Here is a 20,740-nt window from a genome sequence, read left to right as displayed (position 1 = left end):
AATAACAGCACTTACAGTTGACCGCGGCAGTTCTAGCAGTGCAGAAATTTGATGAACTGACTTGTTGGAAAGGTGGCATCCTGTGACGGTGGCACGTTGAAAATCCCTGAGATCTTCAGTAAGGCCATTCTACAGCCAATGTTTGTGTATGGAGATTGCATGGCTTTGTGCTCAATTTTATACACGTCAGCAACGGGTGTGGCTGAAATAGCTGAATCCACTAATTTCGAATGGATGCCCACATATTTTTGTGTATATATAGTGTATTTCTGTCTCAGCATAGGCTGTAGTATCAAACATGGTGGTATATACTGAATGGTGTATTCTTCGCCTCTGCCTCTCCTCTCTGCTAGGCTAATATCTACTTTAAGTGACAGCCCTTTCCAAGGTACATGGCTGCACAGCTTTCTGTAGGCTGTATATAATGCAACTTGGTGTGGTTATATTTCATTCAATACATCCAGACCAAAAAGACAGTTTCATGTTTGTCGTTTATTTACATATGATATTATACTTCATGTAGCATTTCTCATCCACAGAGATTGTCATCTCTGTTATGTGCATTTTAATACATTTATTTGAAAGAAATCAGAATGTTAACATTATCAAGCATGTATTTTAAGGCCAGTTTTGTGTAATAAATTCACTGTATGAGTGGTAGGGAAAATGTACTGTAGTAGATTTGCAGACATTGAACGTGTGTGTTATCCTAGTTTCAGAAACTGGGCTTACATCTGCATGAGTTCTTCTAGTTAGGCACTGTAGCAACGTATGCAGCCTAGTGGAGAAAAAAATAGATATCATCATATATAAATGCTAAAAAGGCACCGTTAAGCTTTTGGGTCATTCTGTATGATTTAAATCGTTTTCTGACTGCACCCCTTTAGATTGAAACTGCACACTTTTTGATTTGAACTTTCATGTTTGCCCATGGTGGAAGTGGTCAGAAAATGACTTTTTGGACCTGAATGCATGAATGCCAAAACATTCAGGAGGTACTCAAAGTTGATCCATTTTGCATAACCCACATTACCATGTCTTGATCTCTCAAAAAGATAAAACGGCTAAGTTTAATGTAATTTGAAAGCTTACAAACGGGGTTGTCAAACTATTCTATAATTTATTGAACATTTGTTTTAATTAAACAATTATGTTCTTTAAGCTTTAATTTCTATTATCTAAAAACACATCAACTCTGATTTTCTCATTTTCACTCTTGGCATTCTCTCAACCAGCATCATGAGGTAGTCACCTGGAATGTATTTCAATTAACAGGTGTGCCTTCTTAAAAGTAAATTTGTGGAATTTCTATCCTTCTTAATTCGTTTGAGCCAATCAGTTGTGTTGTAACAAGGTAGGGACGGTATACAGAAGATAGCCCTATTTGGTAAAAGACCAAGTCCATATTATGGCAAGAACAGCTCAAATAAACAAAGAGAAATAACAGTCCATTGTTACTTTAAGACATGAAGGTCAGTCAATCCGGAACATTTCAAGAACTTTGAAAGTTTCTTCAAGTGCAGTCGCAAAAACCATCAAGCGCTATGATGAAACTGGCTCCCAGAGGACCGCCACAGGAACGGAAGACACAAAGTTACCTCTGCTGCAGAGAATAAGTTCATTAGAGTTACCAGCCTCAGAAATGGCAGCCCAAATAAATGCTTCACAGAGTTCAAGTAACAGACACATCTCAACATCAACTGTTCAGAGGAGACTGCATGAATCAGGCCTTCATGGTTGAATTGCTTCAAAGAAACCACTACTAAAGGACACCAATAATAAGAAGACTTGCTTGGGCCAAGAAACACGAGCAATGGACATTAGACCGGTGGAAATCTGTCCTTTTGGTGTGATGAGTCCAAATTTGAGATTTTTTGGTTCTAACAGCCGTGTCATTGTGAGACGCAGAGTAGATGAACAGATAATTCCCACTGTGAAGCATGGAGGAAGAGTTGTGATGGTGTGGGGGTTCTTTGCTGGTGACACTGTCTGTGATTTATTTAGAATTCAAGGCACACTTAACGAGCATGGCTACCACAGCATTCTGCAGCAATACTCCATCCCATCTGGTTTGCGCTTAGTGGCACTATCGTTTGTTTTTCAACAGGACAATGACCCAAAACACCTCCAGGCTGTGTAAGGGATATTTGACCAAGAAGGAGAGTGATGGAGTGCTGCATCAGATGACCTGGCCTCCACAATCACCCAACCTCAACCCAGTTGAGATGGTTTGGGATGAGTTGGACCGCAGAGTGAAGGAAAAGCAGCCAACAAGTGCTCAGCATATGTGGGAACTCCTTCAAGACTGTTGGAAAAGCATTCCAGGTGAAGCTAGTTGAGAGCATGCCAAGAGTGGGCAAAGCTGTCATCAGGGCAAAGGGAGGCTACTTTGAAGAATGTCAAATTTAAAATATATTTTGATTTGTTAAACACTTTTTTGGTTACTACATGATCCCATATGTGTTATTTCATATTTTTGATGTCTTCCCTATTATTCTACAATGTAGAAAACAGTAAAAATAAAGAAAAACCCTTGTGTGTCCAAACTTTTGACTGGTACTGTAAATGAACATGAAAAAAAATCTGAGTTGACGTGTTTTTAGATAATTTATGTTAAAGCTTAAAAAAAGGACATCATTTTGATTTTAAAAGCTTCCTTTCAATATATCATATACCAGTTTGATAACCCTGTTTTTAAGCTTTCAAATTATATCAAACTCAACCGTTTATCTTATTCAGTGATGAAGACATGGATGCCTCATGGTAGGGTGGGGTATGCAAAATGTGTCAACTTTGAGCATCTCTAGATTCTGAATGTTTTGGCATTCAGGTCCAAAAAGTCACTTTCTGACCACTTCTCACATGGGCAAACATGTATGGAAGGTTTCGTTCAAATCAAAAGGGGTGCATTCAGAAAGGGATTGAAATCATATGGAACGACCGTTTCCAGAATAAACTGAGGGAAATGAACCATTAATGTCAGTGAAGTAAATTTTATATCACTTCAGACCAAGCGTGAAATTATGAAAGAGTTCATACTCCATAGTTATCCAAGTGGATTCAATATTCAGTCCTGCCTCCAATGCATCTGTCCTCTGTACAAGTATTTCCTGTCTGTGGCACATTTTTTGGATTATGTATCTGGAAAACATTTCATCACAGAGAATAACACCACCAATCACATATGCAGGTTCCAAAGTCTCCAAACAATTGTGCTTTCAGTTGTGCATTTATCGTACCAACTCGGGCCGTTTTCATACAAAATCCCATTGTAACACACAGCTATATAGATTTTGCTGGTCACATCACACATATGAACATAACATATACACATTATACAGTATAATTGTTAATCAGCTAAGCCAATGCACGTATGCACCAATCGAAAAACGAAACAAAAACAAACATGTTGAACGGAAGCTGTCATCGTTAACTCGACAGAATACATATAAGACTGCTGTGCCTCTCTCCTTCAAGAACAAAAAGGTGCAACATAGAGAAAATAAAGATGTCTGAAACACAGTTTGTGCATATTCTCATTCAAGAGCAGTCGTCTGTGTTCAGGCTGAGTGGCAGTCAGCAGTGCTGCTGCCTCGTAAGGCAGTGGGACATGCAAACAACAGACAAATCACATTCAGAAGTTGAGCTCGTTGACAGCAGACTTGTTACCATATGTTCCATCCACTTACAACATGGCTTGTTCATTACTTTCCTGTCTGCGTATCTCTATGGACAGCATCATTAGTGATGACATTGGTTGGACAGTAGACACACAAGACCAGTGGCCTTCTCTAGACAAAAGATCCTGTGTGCTCTATTGGAAGTGCCAGGCTTGTAGGCTCACATACCACTACTTTAAGGGGACTAAATCATGGTGGATCAGGTCAACTCTCCCTGTATTTATGATCCAACTCCTCTGACTTACTCTCACACCGCTCATCTTGACCTTGGCAAGTCTGTAACGAGTTCTGATCATTATAGCTACTGACAAAGTGTAGGCTGGCTAACCATTTGTAGAGATGTCCCCAGCCTGTCATAGACTAATGCTCATCCACTTTGAGGAGATATACTGGATTTATTTTCAAAGTTTGAAGTGTCCCCTGTCAATCAGCTGGTAACAGAAGGGAATACTGTGGGCACATGAGCTGTAGAACAAGGAACCCTGAATTCTGTAGTGTTTATTGTGACTGACGACTGCAGTGTACCACAGCCTTGTTTCACCATATACAGTATCATAGTAGTAACTGATCTTATTTGGCTGCTGTTTGTCTTTCACTCAAATGCCTTTAAAAGTGAAAATACTGAATCCTACTGGCCTTGTCAGATTAGAGCACCCAATCAGCATATTGGATTTGTCATCAAAATCAAATGGCCACACAAGATTGTAAAATGTATTAAAAAAAATGTTTTGACAACTTTACATCAGTAGGGTTATCTTATGTTATTATCAAATGAGTTATTGTATTATCTATTTACTACATTTTCTATATTTGGGTAATAATTGCTGACGGCTCATAATTGCCTCCCAAGGGTTTGGAGGATACATTACTGGAACATGCAGATAAACAGGTGAGATTTGGACTTATGAGGTTGGACTCAGCCATCATGACTGTGTTTCCAGGGCTAATGAAGGGGCTTGAACGCTCTCGACCCCAAAGTGCGGTTTAGACATGCAGTGGTCATGCACAGCCGAGAGAGCAAACATTAACACTATCTGACCATCCTCTCTTTTGTTCAATCTTCCTCCCCCAGTTAGTTTCTCTGCTTGCTCCTGTTTTAGGAAATTCGAAATAGTCCATGCAATGATATGTATGAGAGTATAAAGGGTGCCTGAAATCTTTGATTGAAAGCAGTGAGAAACCCCCCCATCTCTTAAAAACAGAGTTATAATCAACATTTGCAATTCTATTTGTTGTTTGTCCAGTGAGTCCTCTTGCTGGATGGTAATATTGGTAATGTATGTGTTGGGGGGAGGGTTTATCTTATTCACTCCTATGGAAGAGTTATTTTAGTCGTACGTGGGTAGGCTGGTTGAGGGACTCTGCACTGCCCGTTGTGGGGGTGCGGGGACCAGTCAGACTGCTTAAGGACCCCCCATCTTCAGTCCGCAGAACATCCAAGCAGCCAGTACCGTCCGCTGTGGGATGGGACAGGAAGTCACTCCCCTGGGACAGGAAATCAAACTGGTCCTCCTGCGGTTCCAGGTCACGGCCGGTGATGAAAAGGTCTGTCTCGCCCCAGTTGCTAGCGTCGGGGTCGCCATGGCAGTCGCCACTAGAACTGCTACTGTTGCCGAGGGGAGAGGACAGGTTAGGAAGGTTGTCTGCAGATGGCTGGGTGAGGTTATGTGCCGACAGGGACTTCCCCAGCCCCTGTTCCTGCTCCAAGGGCTTGCCGTCACACCCAGAGGAAAGCAGCAGCATGGGGTCCACCTCCAGGCTCATGTGCCTCCTCCAGGGGCCCTCCTCCCTCAAATGGGACTTCCCCCTCAGCTGCACCCTGCCCCAGCTATGTCCACCCTCTCTGTCCCCCTCCTCTCCATGGTCCACCCCGGAGCCCACCACCATAGAGAGGCCTGAGCTCTGCTCCAGCCTACCCCCTCGTGTAGCATCTGGGGTGGGGCTGAGGGAACGTCTTTGCTGGGGGCCCATGGGGGGCAGCTGAAGGGTGGCAGCACCAGCGGATGGTGGAGGGGGCAGGAGGTCAGGGAAGTGCGCTCGCCTGGGGAAACTACTGGGTGTGGTGAGGAGCGGGTAGGGGCTGTCAGGAGGCAAGAGAGGCGAGGGAGTGAGGGATGCAGTGGAGGCAGGGTAGGAGAGGGGGCAGGTGTTGAGGGTGAGCTCGCTGGGGGCCAGGATGAGCTGGAGGCCCCTGGAGAGATGGCCTGTTGTTGACCGGGACATCCCCCCACCACTTTCATGCCCCCCTCTGCCCTCCCCTCCCTGGGGGGAGCCAGAGGACAGGTTCTTGCTGAGGATGGAGCTCCGGTAGTCGGAGGTCTGGTGCTCCAGCTCGAACAGGGGCAGGGAGGAGAGGGTGAGGGCAGACGAACCATTTTGTAACACCTGCCTGTACACATCCAGCAGAGAGTCCAGCTTTGACTCTATGGACGTCACCTGGGCGGGGGGAAGAGCAAGAGACATGACCGTTAAAAGCAGCAATGGTTCATTGCAGTTTCTAAAAAATCTAGTTGATTCAACTAATTATTATATAGTAAAAGCCTTTTTTAGTTTACTCAACTTTTTGGTAAAATTGTTACCTGAATTTAAAATGTTTAGTTAGCTCCAACTTCATAAAACTAGTCAAAAATTGGGTTAGCGACACCCACACATTCAAATAGTGCTTTTATCATACAATGTTTTTCAACTTACGTATTTGACACATACTGACATACTGTACATGATTAGATTGTGCATGTTCATTTATACAGTAATTATTATTCAACAGGTTCTCCCCTGGGATTTTGAACTAACAACCTCTTGGTTCATGAAATTCCTATCTTCCTGCTACACCACCATGTCTGTGTCAATGACTGATTTCACCTGTATTCCTACACTTTGCACTGGTAAAAGTTCACAAGAAAAACTATTTGATTTATTATAGTGATTAAGGAGTAACATTCAAACAGAAAATCATTAAATAAGTCCATCAAATCAATGATGAGAGAATAGTCAGATGAACTGATATCTGACACACATGGTGAGGTAGCAGGACGATCAGAAAGACTTGAACCAAGAGGTTGTGAGTTCCAATCCCAGCTAAGGACATGTTGAATAATAATGACTATAAATATGTAAGTTGAAAACATTGTGTGTTAAAAGCACTGTGTGGGTGTCCCTAATTTTTCTCAAGTTGGAACTAAGTTTGGACCAGATAAAAATGTTAAGTTCAGGTAACACTTCGACCGAAATGTTTAGTAAACTAAAAAAGGCTATGTTTCAGTCACTAAATTAATTATTAGTTGAATCAACCAGATTTTTTTTACAGTGTGTGCAAGAGACACTTCTCTACGAGTACACACAAACTAATGTAATTGGCTTAATTGGTCACCTGTCTTTCCACCTTACACACACGTCCCAGCATGCTCATGTCCTCCAGAGTATCCCTGTCAGGGTGCAGCTTATCCCTGATCTTCTTGTCGATGGGGATTTGGCCCTTACCCAGTATCTGATCCACCCTGCGATACACACACTTGTCGTATTAAACACAAAAAGTGGACAAATGGGCACATTGACCGTCACCCCAGCCTCTTCCAAGGGCACTTCCCAGCAGGCAACAGACCTAACTCTAATGGAAGCATGTCAATGTTAGAGTTAGTTAGAACAGACACACCATGAGTAGATTCAACAACCCACACTACAGAGTCACAGTTCACACAACAAAAGGCTACAGTCAAAACACAATCATACAGGGTTTCTAAACTACAGCTATAATTAGCTACAGTGCAAACTACAGTTCATGTTAAAAACAGCAATCTGCGCCAACTAGTAACTACCGCCACTCTCTGTGTTCACAAAAGTTCCACAACGAGAGATTCTTATTCGTTAGCCAATTCTTTGCAGGAGGAACATCGATTCTGTTAGATTGACAGCTGCTTCTGTATCTTTCCTATGTCCCCTAAGCGCAGCAACATGCAACATATTTGAGATAGACCTCACATTCATAGCAGCCCACGTGAAAAAATATCATAGCATACTATGATAAATACTATAGTATTCACTGTAGTGTTTTTTTGTTGTTGCAGATTTACTGTAGTATTCACTGTAGTGTGTTTAAAGTCCACAAACTACAGTGATACTGTAGTATTTACAGTTAAATATAGTATAAATACTGTAGTAAAATAAAACTGTAGTATATACTATATAATGAATGTAGTGTTTATGCGGATTCTACTATACTGTAGTATTTAATGTACAGTTTTTGCGGACTGTAGTATACTGTAGTATTTACTGTAGTGTTTTGCGGGCTGTAGTATACTGTAGTATTTACTGTCGTGTTTTTGTTTTATTATCTTTGACATGGAAGTGGAGGCTTTCTCCTTCAGGAAACGTACAGGAGAAATGCTAAAATAGATCATTTTCCATAACCTCTAGGTAGGTAGGACTGAAACCCTGAAACCCTACCTCTTCAAAAAGTATATTAAATAATCCCACAGCACCCCACTCCACTCGCACTTTACTTTTTTCCCCTTACTAATCAAATCTAATTTAATTTGTGACATGCGCCGAATACAACAGGTGTAGACGTTACAGTGAAATGCTTACAGTGCCTTGCAAAAGTATTCATCCCCCTTTTTCCTATTTTGTTGCCTTACAATCTGTAATATAAATAGTGTCGTGTTTTTGCAGACTGTAGTGTTTTTGCAGACATTACTGTAGTATTTACTACAGTGCTTCATTTGCAGATAATACTGTAGTACATTTACATAGCAGACGCTCTTATCCAGAGCGACTTACAGGAGCAATTAGGGTTAAATGCCTTGCTCAAGGGCACATCGATAGATGTTTCACCTAGTCAGCTTTGGAATTCAAACCAGCAACCTTTCAATTACTGGCCCAACGCTCTCACCGCTAGGCTACCTGCCACCCCTACAGTATACCACAGTAAGTACTACACATGATCGAGGGACACTACAGTGTGTAGTATAGTATTCTACAGTATTCTACAGTTTACTACAGAATTCTACAGTAAGTACTTTTATATTCTATAGTAAACTTTCATGTGGGAGCTTTACTTCTACCACACATTTGGGAAAATGTTACATCTGCTAGTTGAATGCTTCCATTTCTTAAGAAGCATTTTCGAACCTGCCTTTATGTCATCAGGGAGTCCAAAGCTTCTAAATCTGGGTCGATTCAGTGAAAGCAGTGTGTCCTTTCTGGTCAATATATACAGAACTATGATGCTCTAAATCTAAAGATCTAAAAAAGTGACCGGATAGTGTATATATTAGAAACTCTTGTAGTCCCTTCGGAAGCCTGTAGGTTGAGCCATCGTCGTCTCACCTTTAAACCTATCCTGCCTCTGTAGATCTACAAACACAGGCTTTGTGCTCCCTGATGGACACATGGACATAGCACCATCTCCTTTCAAACTGTCCTCTGAGTGAGGAACGGGGGATAGGATGGAGTTGGGGGTAGTGGCTAGCGGGTCTACGTTATTAGGGGTTGGTGTGGGAGGGGGGTTATCTAACCCTGGGGACTTCATCCCTGGGGTGGACTTCCTCCTGGCCTGGCTGTAATATAATTGCAGGGAGGGGGAGGACATGTTCCCAGGTTTGCTGCTCAGTGTGGGACCCAGTCCAGTGGCCAGTCTGTATGAGAGAGACATGGGGGTCAGATACAACACACACACACACACACACACACTCAAACACTTGAAGTGTATCAAAAAAGGACAACTACATGCACCACGTATGTACCAGCTACAATTGCATTCTTTAAACCACCAGACTAGACTACCACTACTACAATCCACTACTAAACTACAGTAGATTCCACTATTTTGGCTGAAAGACACAGTGCAATATCAAGTCAATCAGGGTTATATCACTGATTCAACCGAAGACAAAAATCCTAACTCCTGAAACATTATTGTTTATTCTCAGACATTGTTAAAAACAACACCATGCAAGAGACTACAATATTTATAAAGTCACACATCGATGCACGAGATGTCTACAGTTAGCCTATTTTAGGCAGGCGAGTGGGGGGTGGGGGGTGGGGGGGGGGGTTGCCTAACCCTGGGACAGACTTTGTTGCTGGCATGGACTTCCTCCTGGCCTGGTTGTAATATAAGTGCAGGGAGGGGGAGGAAAAGGTCTTGACTCTGGGGCTCAGCAGCTGCTGCTGAGGAGGACCCACTATGGTGTCCAGCCTGAGAGGAAGAGGTACATAGGAGGGTCAGATATACACACACACAGACAGACAGACAGACAGACACACACACACGTGAATTAAGTGGAGAAGGTGAACATAGATATGAAGGTGTGTGTGTTTATGTGTCTGTCTGTGTGTGTGTGTGTGTGTGTGTGCATCTCACCTAGTCTGTAGACTCTTGATTCTGCAGAGCATATCCAGGTGTCCTGCAGAGTACTGTTCTATCACATCTTTCACATCATACGGGCGCAGAGTTTCCTTAAACTTCTTCTTTGCTATATGAAACTTCATGATCCTGAGTGGAAAAGTTGTGAGAATCAAACAGAATCATGTCATTGTGCCATGATCTACCTGTCATCTCTTAGCCAGCCACTAGAGGGAAACAACAGCTTAACTATGCATAAACCAGTATGTTGACAAGAAGCTGACAGTTGTTACTTTAGCCTTTACCTTTTGTTTTCGGAGCATAGGTAAAATAAACATTACTCAAATACTATCACAAGAACATTATGAAACCGTAGCACATGTCATGTAAACAAAACCTGACTGAGCTATTTTGTAACCAAACCACACTAGAATTGTATTATCCCTCTACCTTAATGTACAAGTACAGCTACCGCTGAGTGAATAATATTGATGCAGGTAAGTGGCTCTCTACAGTTGGTTCATTCTGACCCCCTAATGGCTCCAGAACTGCTCCAGTTGCTCATTATCCTCACTGTATAAATGGAAACCATCATGACAGATGAGCTGCTGTGAAAACAGTTCTGACTGAGAGGGTGTCAATCCGACACCCTGGGAAAGTCAGGGACACGTCTCCACTCCCGCTGCCCACAAAGGGGGCCTGCTGAGCAAGCAGGCTGGGCAAGGGGAGAGGGGGTCCTCTGGAGCAACAACCTGTGGGTGGGAATTGGGGTGTTGGCAGACAATCAAAATAGGACATCTTTTGACACCGCCAGAGAGAGGTGGGGGAGATGGAGAGTAAAAGGGAAATGGAAAAAGAGAGGGAGGGAGAGAGAGAAGAGGTAGTAAAAAGGAGAGTGAGGGAGGGAGATGGTGAAGGAGAGGGAGAGACAGTGCCAGTATGGTAGCCAGATGAGTAAACAGAGACATGTTGTCGGGTTCAGAGTGAGTAAGGGGCCAGATGTAACAAAAAACACCCAAACTGTTCTCCCTGAGCCATCACTGGGTTAGCAGAATCCCCTTGAAGCACTGGGCTAGAACAACATAGAGGAGGCCCATGCTCTGGATCTGTTGTAGCTAAAAACCTCAGGAGCAGAGGGGAGAGAGAGAGGTGAAGGAGCCCTGGAAGGCTCTGTTTAAGTGAAGATTGTGGTCGGGGATGCGTTTGCTATGTACACTGTTTAAAATAGTCATGTCCTGTACAAAATAAATAGAATGTTTTACTAAAGATTGCGTAAGAAAACAAAAGTCTACAGTATATAGAGATCTATATAGCGATATACAGTGAGCTCCAAAAGTATTGGAACAGTGACACGTTTTGTTGTTTTAGCGCTGTACTCCATCACTTTGGATTTGAAATGATGCAATGACTATGAGGCTAATGGACAGACTGTCAGCTTTAATTTGAGGGTATTTTCATCCAGTGAACCGTTTAGAAATTACTGCACTTTTTGTACACAGTCCCCCCATTTTAAGGGAGAATAGAATGTTTCTAAATACTTCTACATTAATGTGGATGATACCATGATTACGGATAGTCCTGAATTAATCGTGAATAATGATGAGTGAGAAAGTTACAGAGGCATAAATATCATATCTCCCCCCAAAAAAATTATTGTAACAGTGAGAGGTTAACATGTCTTGGGGATATGATAGTTGTGAGTCTGTATCACTCATCATTCAGGACTATGTGACTCCAAAATGACACAATACATTATTTCCCCATTCATTTCTACTGGGCACAAAATAATCTGAAACACAACCAAAACAAACAGCAAATGCATCCAAGTTTGTAAAGTCACAAGCTTGATATAATCATTGCGTGTTAGGAATATAGGACCAAATATAAAAATGTTGACTACTTTAATACACTTAAGTGAATTTGGCCCTATTATTTTGGTCTTGCAACTTTTGGAATCAGAGGGAGACGCTTACGCCCATCCAAAACAGAAACATACTTCAAGGTAACAGAGCTCACTGTTGCCCTTAGTGGCCGGTTTCTACGTCAGTATTCTATGTCGAATACTGACTTGTATCACGGGTGACCTCGCTGAAGCACTCACCTGACGGCTCTGATGACAGCCTTCAATGGAGCTGATAGGTCTTCCACGGTGACATCACAGTGGCAAACCCTGTCGCCGAATGCGTCATCATTCCCCATTCCTGTGTCCACTGAGAGACAGAAAGAGGTGTTGTGTCAAGTTATTTACTTTTTACTTTTTAGGGGGTAGATCAGCTTTAATATTGAAGATAGATTGTCGCTTCATTACAGTCTTCCGCTCCAAGCTGAAACTCAACAATATAATATGTATTTATCTTTTTCCTCAAATGAAAATTGAAATCAAATCGTTATTGGTCACATAGACATGGTTAGCAGATGTTATTGTCAGTGTAGCGAAATGCTTATGCTTCCAGATCCGACAGTGCATCAGTATCTAACAGGTAATATCTAACAATTCCACAACTAAACCTAATATCTAACAAATTCCACAACAAAACCTAATACACACAATCTAGTAAAGGAATGGGATGAGAATATAGAAGTATACAATATATGGATGAGCAGTGATAGAGCGGCTAAGATGCAATAGATAGTAAAGAATAGATAGTGAAGGATACAGTATACAGTATATACATATGAGATGAGTAATGCGAGATATACAGTATATACAGTACATAGGCATACAGTATATACAGTACATAGGCATACAGAGGCCCATTATCAGCAACCATCACTCCTGTGTTCCAATGGCACGTTGTGTTAGCTAATCCAAGTTTATCATTTTAAAAGGCTAATTGATCATTAGAAAACTATTTTGCAATTATGTTCACAGCTGAAAACTGTTGTCCTGATTTAAGAGGCAATAAAACTAGTCTTTAGACTAGTTGAGTATCTGGAGCATCAGCATTTGTGGGTTCGATTACAGCCTCAAAATGGCCAGAAACAAATAACTTTCTTCTGAAACTTGTCCGTCTATTCTTGTTCTGAGAAATTAAGGCTATTCCATGCGAGAAATTGCCAAGAAACTGAAGATCTCGTACAACACTGTGTACTACTCCCTTCACAGAACAGCGCAAACTAGCTCTAACCAGAATAGAAAGAGGAGTGGGAGGCCACGGTGCACAACGGAGCAAGAGGACAAGTACATTAGAGTGTCTAGTTTGAGAAACAGATGCCGCACAAGTCCTCAACTGGCAGCTTCATTAAATGGTACCCACAAAACACCAGTCTCAACGTCAACAGTGAAGAGGTGACTCCGGGATGCTGGCCTTCTAGGCAGAGTTGCAAAGAAAAAGCCATATCTCAGACTGGTCAATAAAAAGAAAAGATTAAGATGGGGAAAATAACACAGATACTAGACAGAGGAACTCTGCCTAGAAGGTCAGGATCCCAGAGTCGCCTCTTCACTGTTGACGTTGAGACTGGTGATTTGCGTGTCCTGTTTAATGAAGTTGAGGACTCTCAGCTTACTGCATGTAATCTCTGCACTTAAATAGCAAATGGAGGACGGTTTTCCCGTTGTTAATTTTCATGCCAGCCAGGTAGGCTATACTCCTGTTGTAAATAAGAAGCAATGTGCTTAATATTAGGAAAGTCGAGAAATAAATATAGTTAGCCTATAGAAAGCTGATGGGATCCTCCTCTTTTTAATAGAGGCCATCACTCAGTAATTTCATAGCCTATAGAAATGTTGCACAAGAGGAGCTTATGGGCTCTCATGAAGTGTTTGATTAGATTTTCGATTACATTTGCATTGATGTCAGAGTGATTAGAGGGACAATAGAGTGCTGAGTACCAGGCAGTTAGCAAGTTTGGTAGGCTAATAATAACCATCAGCAGCATCAGAGCTTGGAGAAGCTTAATTACCGTGACTAAACGGTCACGTGGAATTTTACTGCCTTCATGACTCGTGACCGTCAGTGTGGTGGTAAAACGGTCACCGCAACAGCCCTAGACTCTCCCCTTGTGGACTTCTTAAAAAGCACATACCGTATACAAACACCCACACTCGCACACATTCACATAAACCCACACATACGCAGACACACAGAGGCACACATCCTCTCTACTCACCCTCGGAGGGCGCGGTGCGTGATTGACTCTTGAGGCGCAGGGAGGGTCTAAAGCGTGTGCGGTCGTTGAAGCTCCAGCTCTTCTGCACCTTGGCAGGGCTGGTTCCCGTGTTAGCGCCCGCCACATCATTGCCTGGGGAACAGCGTCGATCGTTGTTGATGGATGTCTGGCGGCTCTTCATGCTCTGGCCGCGAGGGCTTGCCATCCGTACCCGCTCCTTAAAGCTCAACTTTGTACTGGAGAGAGAAAGAGAGAGAGGGAGAGGAAGAGAGACAGAGAGGGAGAGAAAGAACAAAAGCCTGTTATTATGCATTCCACCTGAGAGAAAAATGTGTCCCGACAGAGCACACTCACAGTGTAGTGCAGTGAACTGTCCTTTCCTCAAAACCAAACATGCTTACCTCATCCACAACACACTTAGAGTACCCCATCTGCTCTCTAAGAGAGTGGTCCCTAACCCCGGTCCTGAGGAACTACAGATACAGAGTCTTAATTAGAGCTAGTTTGCCACAGCAGGAAAATAATCCTGCAGCAACAGGAAATGTGAAATGTGTAGATTATAAATAATGGAAAATCAAGTCTGAAATTTCAAAATGGAAATTACAAACTTCAGAAGCCTTCTTAAACTTCAAATACACTACACATTTAAAATGTCCTGCATTGAAGGAGAGTTCTCCTGCAACAGGATGATCAAATGAAGATCCTACATCTGTATAGGATGTGTAGGATTTTTCTCCAGCCCAGCACTAAAGCAGCTGAATCAGCTGGGTGGAAACAGAAGTCTACACTCTACACAAAATAAGTTGCTACGTAGAACCATAAAGTGTACTTCATTGTCCCTACATCCAAGTGGAACCCTTCACTAATACAAGGGTTCTACCTGGAACCAAAAAAGGGTCTCCTATGGTGACAAACAAAGAACTCTTTTTATTTGAGTGTACACACATTGTAGCTCTCTGGGACCTCTAACTCTTGTGGACTACTGTTCTAGAGAGCAGTTGCAGTAGTATGACACTGACCACTGTTCTAAGACAAAGAAAATTACCAGGGAACACTGCAAGACTTACAATTCATATTGATGCAAAGAATTACTCTTCCTACTACTAAAACTGTAGGCTACTATCTCTGTGTCTCTAGGACACTTAGACCTGTATTGTGCCGATGGGCCTGTGCTTAGACGTACTGTAGATTTATGGCCAGGTGGGGGGTGCAGAGAGCCTCTACCCGTGACCCACCCTAAACACCCCCTGCAATGGCAACCGGACAAGCATGCAATGCTGTGCATCAATCAGATGGCGTGACAGTAAGCCCAATGCTCAGGCTTGATTCTGCAGGCACCAATGATCAGTGAGCCACCTCCCAGATTCAGACTAAAGTTTTTGTGGAAACTTCAGGAGGGAATATCGCGCTCCAGTAACGATAAGGAAGTTATTAACGATAACAGAGACCTTGCCTAAGCCTAGGTCAATGAAGATGCATCAATGCAGTGTGGGTTGTGTGGAAGACAGGGATCAGTGGGGTCAAGGGTCAGTCATGGTGGTTGCAACCATTTTTTATGAATTCATGCAGTGGCACCATGCAGCCAAGCTGAGGGACCTCAGCAGACCAATGGAGATCGAGATGGACTGTATATTTCAGAGATTAAGGACTGTATTAAGAGTTCAGATTTCTACACACAGAACTACTTCCGATACCCAAGGGGACCAGGATACAGTTAGTTAGGGGTTGTGTCTGATAAGGGGATCCAAGGGAGGTGGGGGTCAAAATCAACAGGCAACAGGTAACAGGCAGCAATCCCATTAGACAAGCAAAGGGCAAATACAATAGTCTCATTGAAGGGAAGGGGGTAGGTGGCAGTTTTGGGGTTCTCTCATCATCCTCCATGCACTTGGCCGTTAGAAGGCATTCCCAGAGATCATGTGACCAGGGAGGAGCGGATGCTGGGTATTGGGTACCTCCTAAATGTCCGTGTGTAATACCTTCTGAAGCGCCTCCTATTACTATGACCCTTACTAGGGGGGTAGGGAGGAAGACAAATAGAGGAGGAAGGGGTTAACACACCATGGAGTAGGAAAGGGAGGGACGAGAGACATCTGTACGGTCAATACTGTCAAAAGTTTAAACTTGCGATTATATATCTCACATTCCATGTTGTCAGTGCTGAAGCATAAATATAACTGAGGATTATATATCTGTAGGCCTAGGAGTTTACATAAAAAAATATGAAGGTTCATTTGTGGTGGTTATGTCCTTAGACTCTACACCCTTAGAAAAAAAGGCACTATCTAGAACCTAAAAGGGTTCTTCGGCTGTCCCCATAGGAAAACCCTTTGAATAACCCTTTTTGGTTCCAGGTAGAACCCTTTTTGGTTCCAGGTAGAACCCAATTGGGGTAGGGTTCAGAAGCCTTTCCTCAGAGCATCCTCCATGGAACCCAAAATATTTCTACCTGGAACTAAAAAGGGTTCTACCTGGAACCAAAAAGGGACAGCCGAAGAACCCTTTTGGAACCCTTTTTCGTTTCAAGAGTGTAGATTGTCAGAAGTCATAAGTTGTGAAGAAAAGATTCCAAAAGAGCAGAATAAGCAGACACACCCCCAGTCTCATATTCTCACACCTTCTGTATACACATACACACACGCATGCACACACGCGCGCACACACACACACACACACACACACACAGTGTTTAGCTGGTTGAGTTTATACGTCTGTTTTACCAAACAAATTTGCTACTGTAAAGGAACTAATAACATCATCTAAGTTCTAAACCCTTGATGTAAGCGATGCTTAGGAAAAATGTAATTGTACAGCTAATTGTATAGTATAAATTTAAGTGCATGAAAAGATGGGGTATAATTCTGATTTCAAAAGCTCTTGCATAATTGACTAAACCACAACAGAAGTTCTTTGAGAAGCCAATGAAAGCATACAAAACCCCATAACTTCTAATAGCTTGGAGAATTAGCAGAGAATTACAGTTTGGTTGTGTGTGTGTGTGTGTGTGTGTGTGTGTGTGTGTGTGTGTGTGTGTGTGTGTGTGTGTGTGTGTGTGTGTGTGTGTGTGTGTGTGTGTGTGTGTGTGTGTGTGTGTGTGTGTGTGTGTGTGTGTGTGTGTGTGTGTGTGTGTGTGTGTGTGTGTGTGTGTGTGTGTGTGTGACTGCGTGCATCTGTGCTATGCATATGTCTCTCAACAGAAAATCCACATTTATAAAAGCTGCACTGGCATGACATGAGAAATCCACCGTTGCCAAAAGAGCACTGTATTGTAAAAACAATAACCAAAAATCATAATTAAAGTCACAAATCTCTCTGTCTCTCCCTCCTCCTCTCCTTGTCTCTCGGCCTGCCGACTGAGACTAGTGTTTGATGAGTTATATAAATACCCTTGGAATGGAAAAAGTGCGTCATGGTGCAGACATGGTACAGACACCGCTTTGCACATACTGTAACACACACATATTGTAGAAACACACACACTCAAACCTATACAGTGTAGAAATACACACACACACACACACACACACACACACACACACACACACACACACACACACACACACACACACACACACACACACACACACACACACACACACACACACAAACAGTAAGCGTAGAAACACACTCAGATACTCTCTCAAACACACAAACATGGCAGAGACAGAGAGAAACGACCGGTACTGCATTCATGGTGGCTTGGAGAGGTACACTAGAGAGCCTTTTCTCAAACCAAGACATCGACTTCCACGGCACACTGCTGATTTTCATTCTCCCCCTCTAACCAGGAACTGATTCTGACCTGGGACCCCCCGGTGATAGGAAGCTTTGGCCAAACAGTGACTTTCAAAACAATTTGAAAACAAGGGTTCAGTATCTACACTTGTAACAAACAGCATACGACTTCTTATTAGAGTGGACGTCATTTAATAAACTATTGCGCAATGTGTTTAGAGGTGAGAGCTACAAACCTGCTAGTTGTCTCGCCCTGTTCTTTCCTGTAGGTGTTAGTGAGAAAAGAGGAGAGAGAGACAAGGGAAGAGACATCAGTAGTTAATGACAGAGTCTACAGCAGGCCTGGGCAACTCCAGTCCTCGGGGACCTGAATGGTGCACACTTTGGCCCTAGCCCCAGCTAACACACCTGACTCCAATAATCAACTAATCATGATCTTCAGTTAAAAATGCAATTAGTTTACATCAGGTGTGTTTGCTAGGGATGGGGGAAAAGTGTGACACCAATCAGGCCCCAGAGGACTGGAGTTGCCCAGGCCTGGTCTACAGGGTCTCCCACCGGGACAGCGAGATGAAGATAGAGGTCAGCCAGCTTCATAACATCCTGTCTGTGTGTGTCGCATACGAGACATGATGTCAGAACATGAACACAAACAGTCAGGCGTGAAGAACACAAACCACCACAGTCAAAGCCTTGTGCAAGAGAAATGTTGTCAGCTAGTTTGCAGAACATTGCAGCAGGTGCACATGCAAGCGATGGATGTGCCACATGACCGGGCTAGGAAAGCACTGGCAAACAGAGATAGGAGATAGAAAGGTGTATGTGTGTGTGTGTCTGTGCATGTATTTCTGTGTATTTGTGATTGAATAAGCAGATGTCTGTGTTTGTGCCCACACTGTATGTAGACCTACAGAGGGCGTGTGGGTGTAGGTTTGCATGAGAGAGAGTGAGTGCAATAAAGCAGGTGATCCAGACAATATTACCAGGCTCCTTTCCTGTGCCCTTAAACATACCCTAAAGCCTTCAGAGAAAACATGGATGTCATTTCTGGACAACATTAGTTGGAAAATGTTTGTTGTACACTCGGTTTTACTTTCCATGTTTAAATGAATTAGTGAAAGCAAAGACTTTCTAAGTTTGGTTCTTTGTGTGTGGGCGCCTGGAAATATTGGACTATTTGATGACTGTGAGCCTTCAAAAAAATTACTGTAAAAGTGCTGTATCCAATGACAATAATAAATAAATAAGTATACAGAGGAATGTTAAAAGTAGTTGCTGAGCTGATTAAACTGAAAAAGACACCTGACCACTAAAAAAGCAGAGAATGAAATTTTGAAAAAAAGCTAGAAGAGCACAGAGACCAAATAGGAAAAGAGCAGAGCAGAAGCCATACTTTAGGTGTTACCTACTTTGCAGGACTGCAGGTATGCAACGCCTTCAAATGAGGCTTCCAGGTAGCTATGGAAACCGAGTTCTCATCAGCAGCATAACTACGCCAGACACACTACGTGCAGTCAACAGAAAACAAAAGAAAAAGACAAAGGAGGGAGAAGGGGGAGAAATGTTTTGTAAGACAAGGCCAGAGGGAGGGAGGGAGGGAGGGAGGGAGGGAGGGAGGGAGGGAGGGAGGGAGGGAGGGAGGGAGGGAGGGAGGGAGAAAGGAAACAGAAAGAAAACAAAAAGAGAGTGATTAGTAAAACCGGTGGTATCAAGGCATCATGGGGCAGGGGGAGGGGGGGGGGATACATGCCTGAAGGGGGAGAGGGCACCCTGGTAGTGCTGCCACGTGGCACTGAGGTAGGGACGGGCACCGTCAGTGGAGTAGAGCCGCCAAGCCGCCTGGGGTACGAGTTGACACACGCAGACAGACACACATCAACGGGAGGAATAGCGTCATGGTGAGGAGATGGGGTACACGTAATCATAAACACACAGAGGTGCACAACACATACACAGACAGACACACATATACAGTATACTGAACAAAAATAGAAAAGCAAAATGCAGCAATTTCAAAGATTTTACTGAGTTAAAGTTCATATAAGGAAATCAGTCAATTTAAATCAATAAATTAGGCCCTAATCTAGGAATACAGATATGCATCTGTATTTTAAAAAGGTAGGGGCATGGATCAGTCAGTATCTGGTGTGACCACCATTGGCCTCATGCAGCGCAATACATCTCCTTTACATAGAGTGGTTTAGGCTTTTTCATCAGGCGTTTCATCAGGCCTGTGGAATGTTTTCATCAGGCCTGTGGAATGTTGTCCCACTCCTCTCCAATGGCCGTGCAAAGTTGCTGGATTTTGGCGGGAACTGGAACACGCTGTCCTACACGTCGATCCAGAGCAGCCCAAACATGCTCAAAAGGGTGACATGTCTGGTGAGTATTCAGGCCATGGAAGAACTGGGACATTTTCAGCTTCCAGGACTTGTGTACAGACCTTTGCGACATGGGGCCGTGCATTATCATGCTGAAACATGAGGTGATGGCGGGGGATGAATGGCACGACAATGGGCCTCAGGATCTCGTCATGGTACCTCTGTGTATTCAAATTGCCATTAATAAAATGCATTTGTGTTCGATGTCCATAGCTTATGCCTGCCCATACTATAGCCCCACTGCCACCATGGGGCACTCTGTTCACAATGTTGATTTCAGCAAGCCAGGTACAGTACGGTTGAAACCGGGATTCATCCGTGAAGAGCACACTTCTCCAGCGTGCCAGTGGCCATCGAAGTTGAGCATTTGCCCACTGAAGTCGGTTACGACGCCAAACTGCAGTCAGGTCAAAACCCTTGCTTGGAAGACGAGCACTCAGATGAGCTTCCCTGAGATGGTTTCTGACAGTTTGTGCAGAAAATCTTCG

At 43.2% G+C, this 20,740-nt stretch overlaps 1 protein-coding gene across 5 annotated transcripts in view; it reads right to left on the bottom strand.

Annotated features, from left to right (window-relative positions):
* Nucleotides 1–472: 472 nt before the first annotated feature.
* The window catches only part of LOC139570855 (potassium voltage-gated channel subfamily KQT member 5-like), a 146,389-nt gene continuing 126,121 nt past the window's right edge, over nucleotides 473–20,740 (bottom strand). For 2 of the 5 annotated variants that reach the window (XM_071393135.1, XM_071393136.1), the window contains exons 8-16: nucleotides 19,281–19,375; nucleotides 18,108–18,134; nucleotides 14,137–14,372; nucleotides 12,125–12,233; nucleotides 10,042–10,173; nucleotides 9,742–9,876; nucleotides 9,194–9,313; nucleotides 7,051–7,177; nucleotides 473–6,116 (exon numbers count right to left, since the gene is read on the bottom strand). In XM_071393135.1, coding sequence (XP_071249236.1) covers nucleotides 5,004–6,116; nucleotides 7,051–7,177; nucleotides 9,194–9,313; nucleotides 9,742–9,876; nucleotides 10,042–10,173; nucleotides 12,125–12,233; nucleotides 14,137–14,372; nucleotides 18,108–18,134; nucleotides 19,281–19,375 — 2,094 coding nt within the window. In that variant the 3' untranslated portion in view covers nucleotides 473–5,003. The remainder of the gene's footprint in view (nucleotides 6,117–7,050; nucleotides 7,178–9,193; nucleotides 9,314–9,741; nucleotides 9,877–10,041; nucleotides 10,174–12,124; nucleotides 12,234–14,136; nucleotides 14,373–18,107; nucleotides 18,135–19,280; nucleotides 19,376–20,740) is intronic. The other 3 variants (XM_071393137.1, XM_071393138.1, XM_071393139.1) reach the window with 2 other exon arrangements.

Source organism: Salvelinus alpinus, chromosome 3 (assembly GCF_045679555.1).
Source record: "Salvelinus alpinus chromosome 3, SLU_Salpinus.1, whole genome shotgun sequence".
NCBI classification, from domain to species: Eukaryota; Metazoa; Chordata; class Actinopteri; order Salmoniformes; family Salmonidae; genus Salvelinus; species Salvelinus alpinus.
The sequence above is the reverse complement of the archived record's forward strand: the minus strand, read 5'-3'. Positions and strand labels throughout refer to the sequence as shown.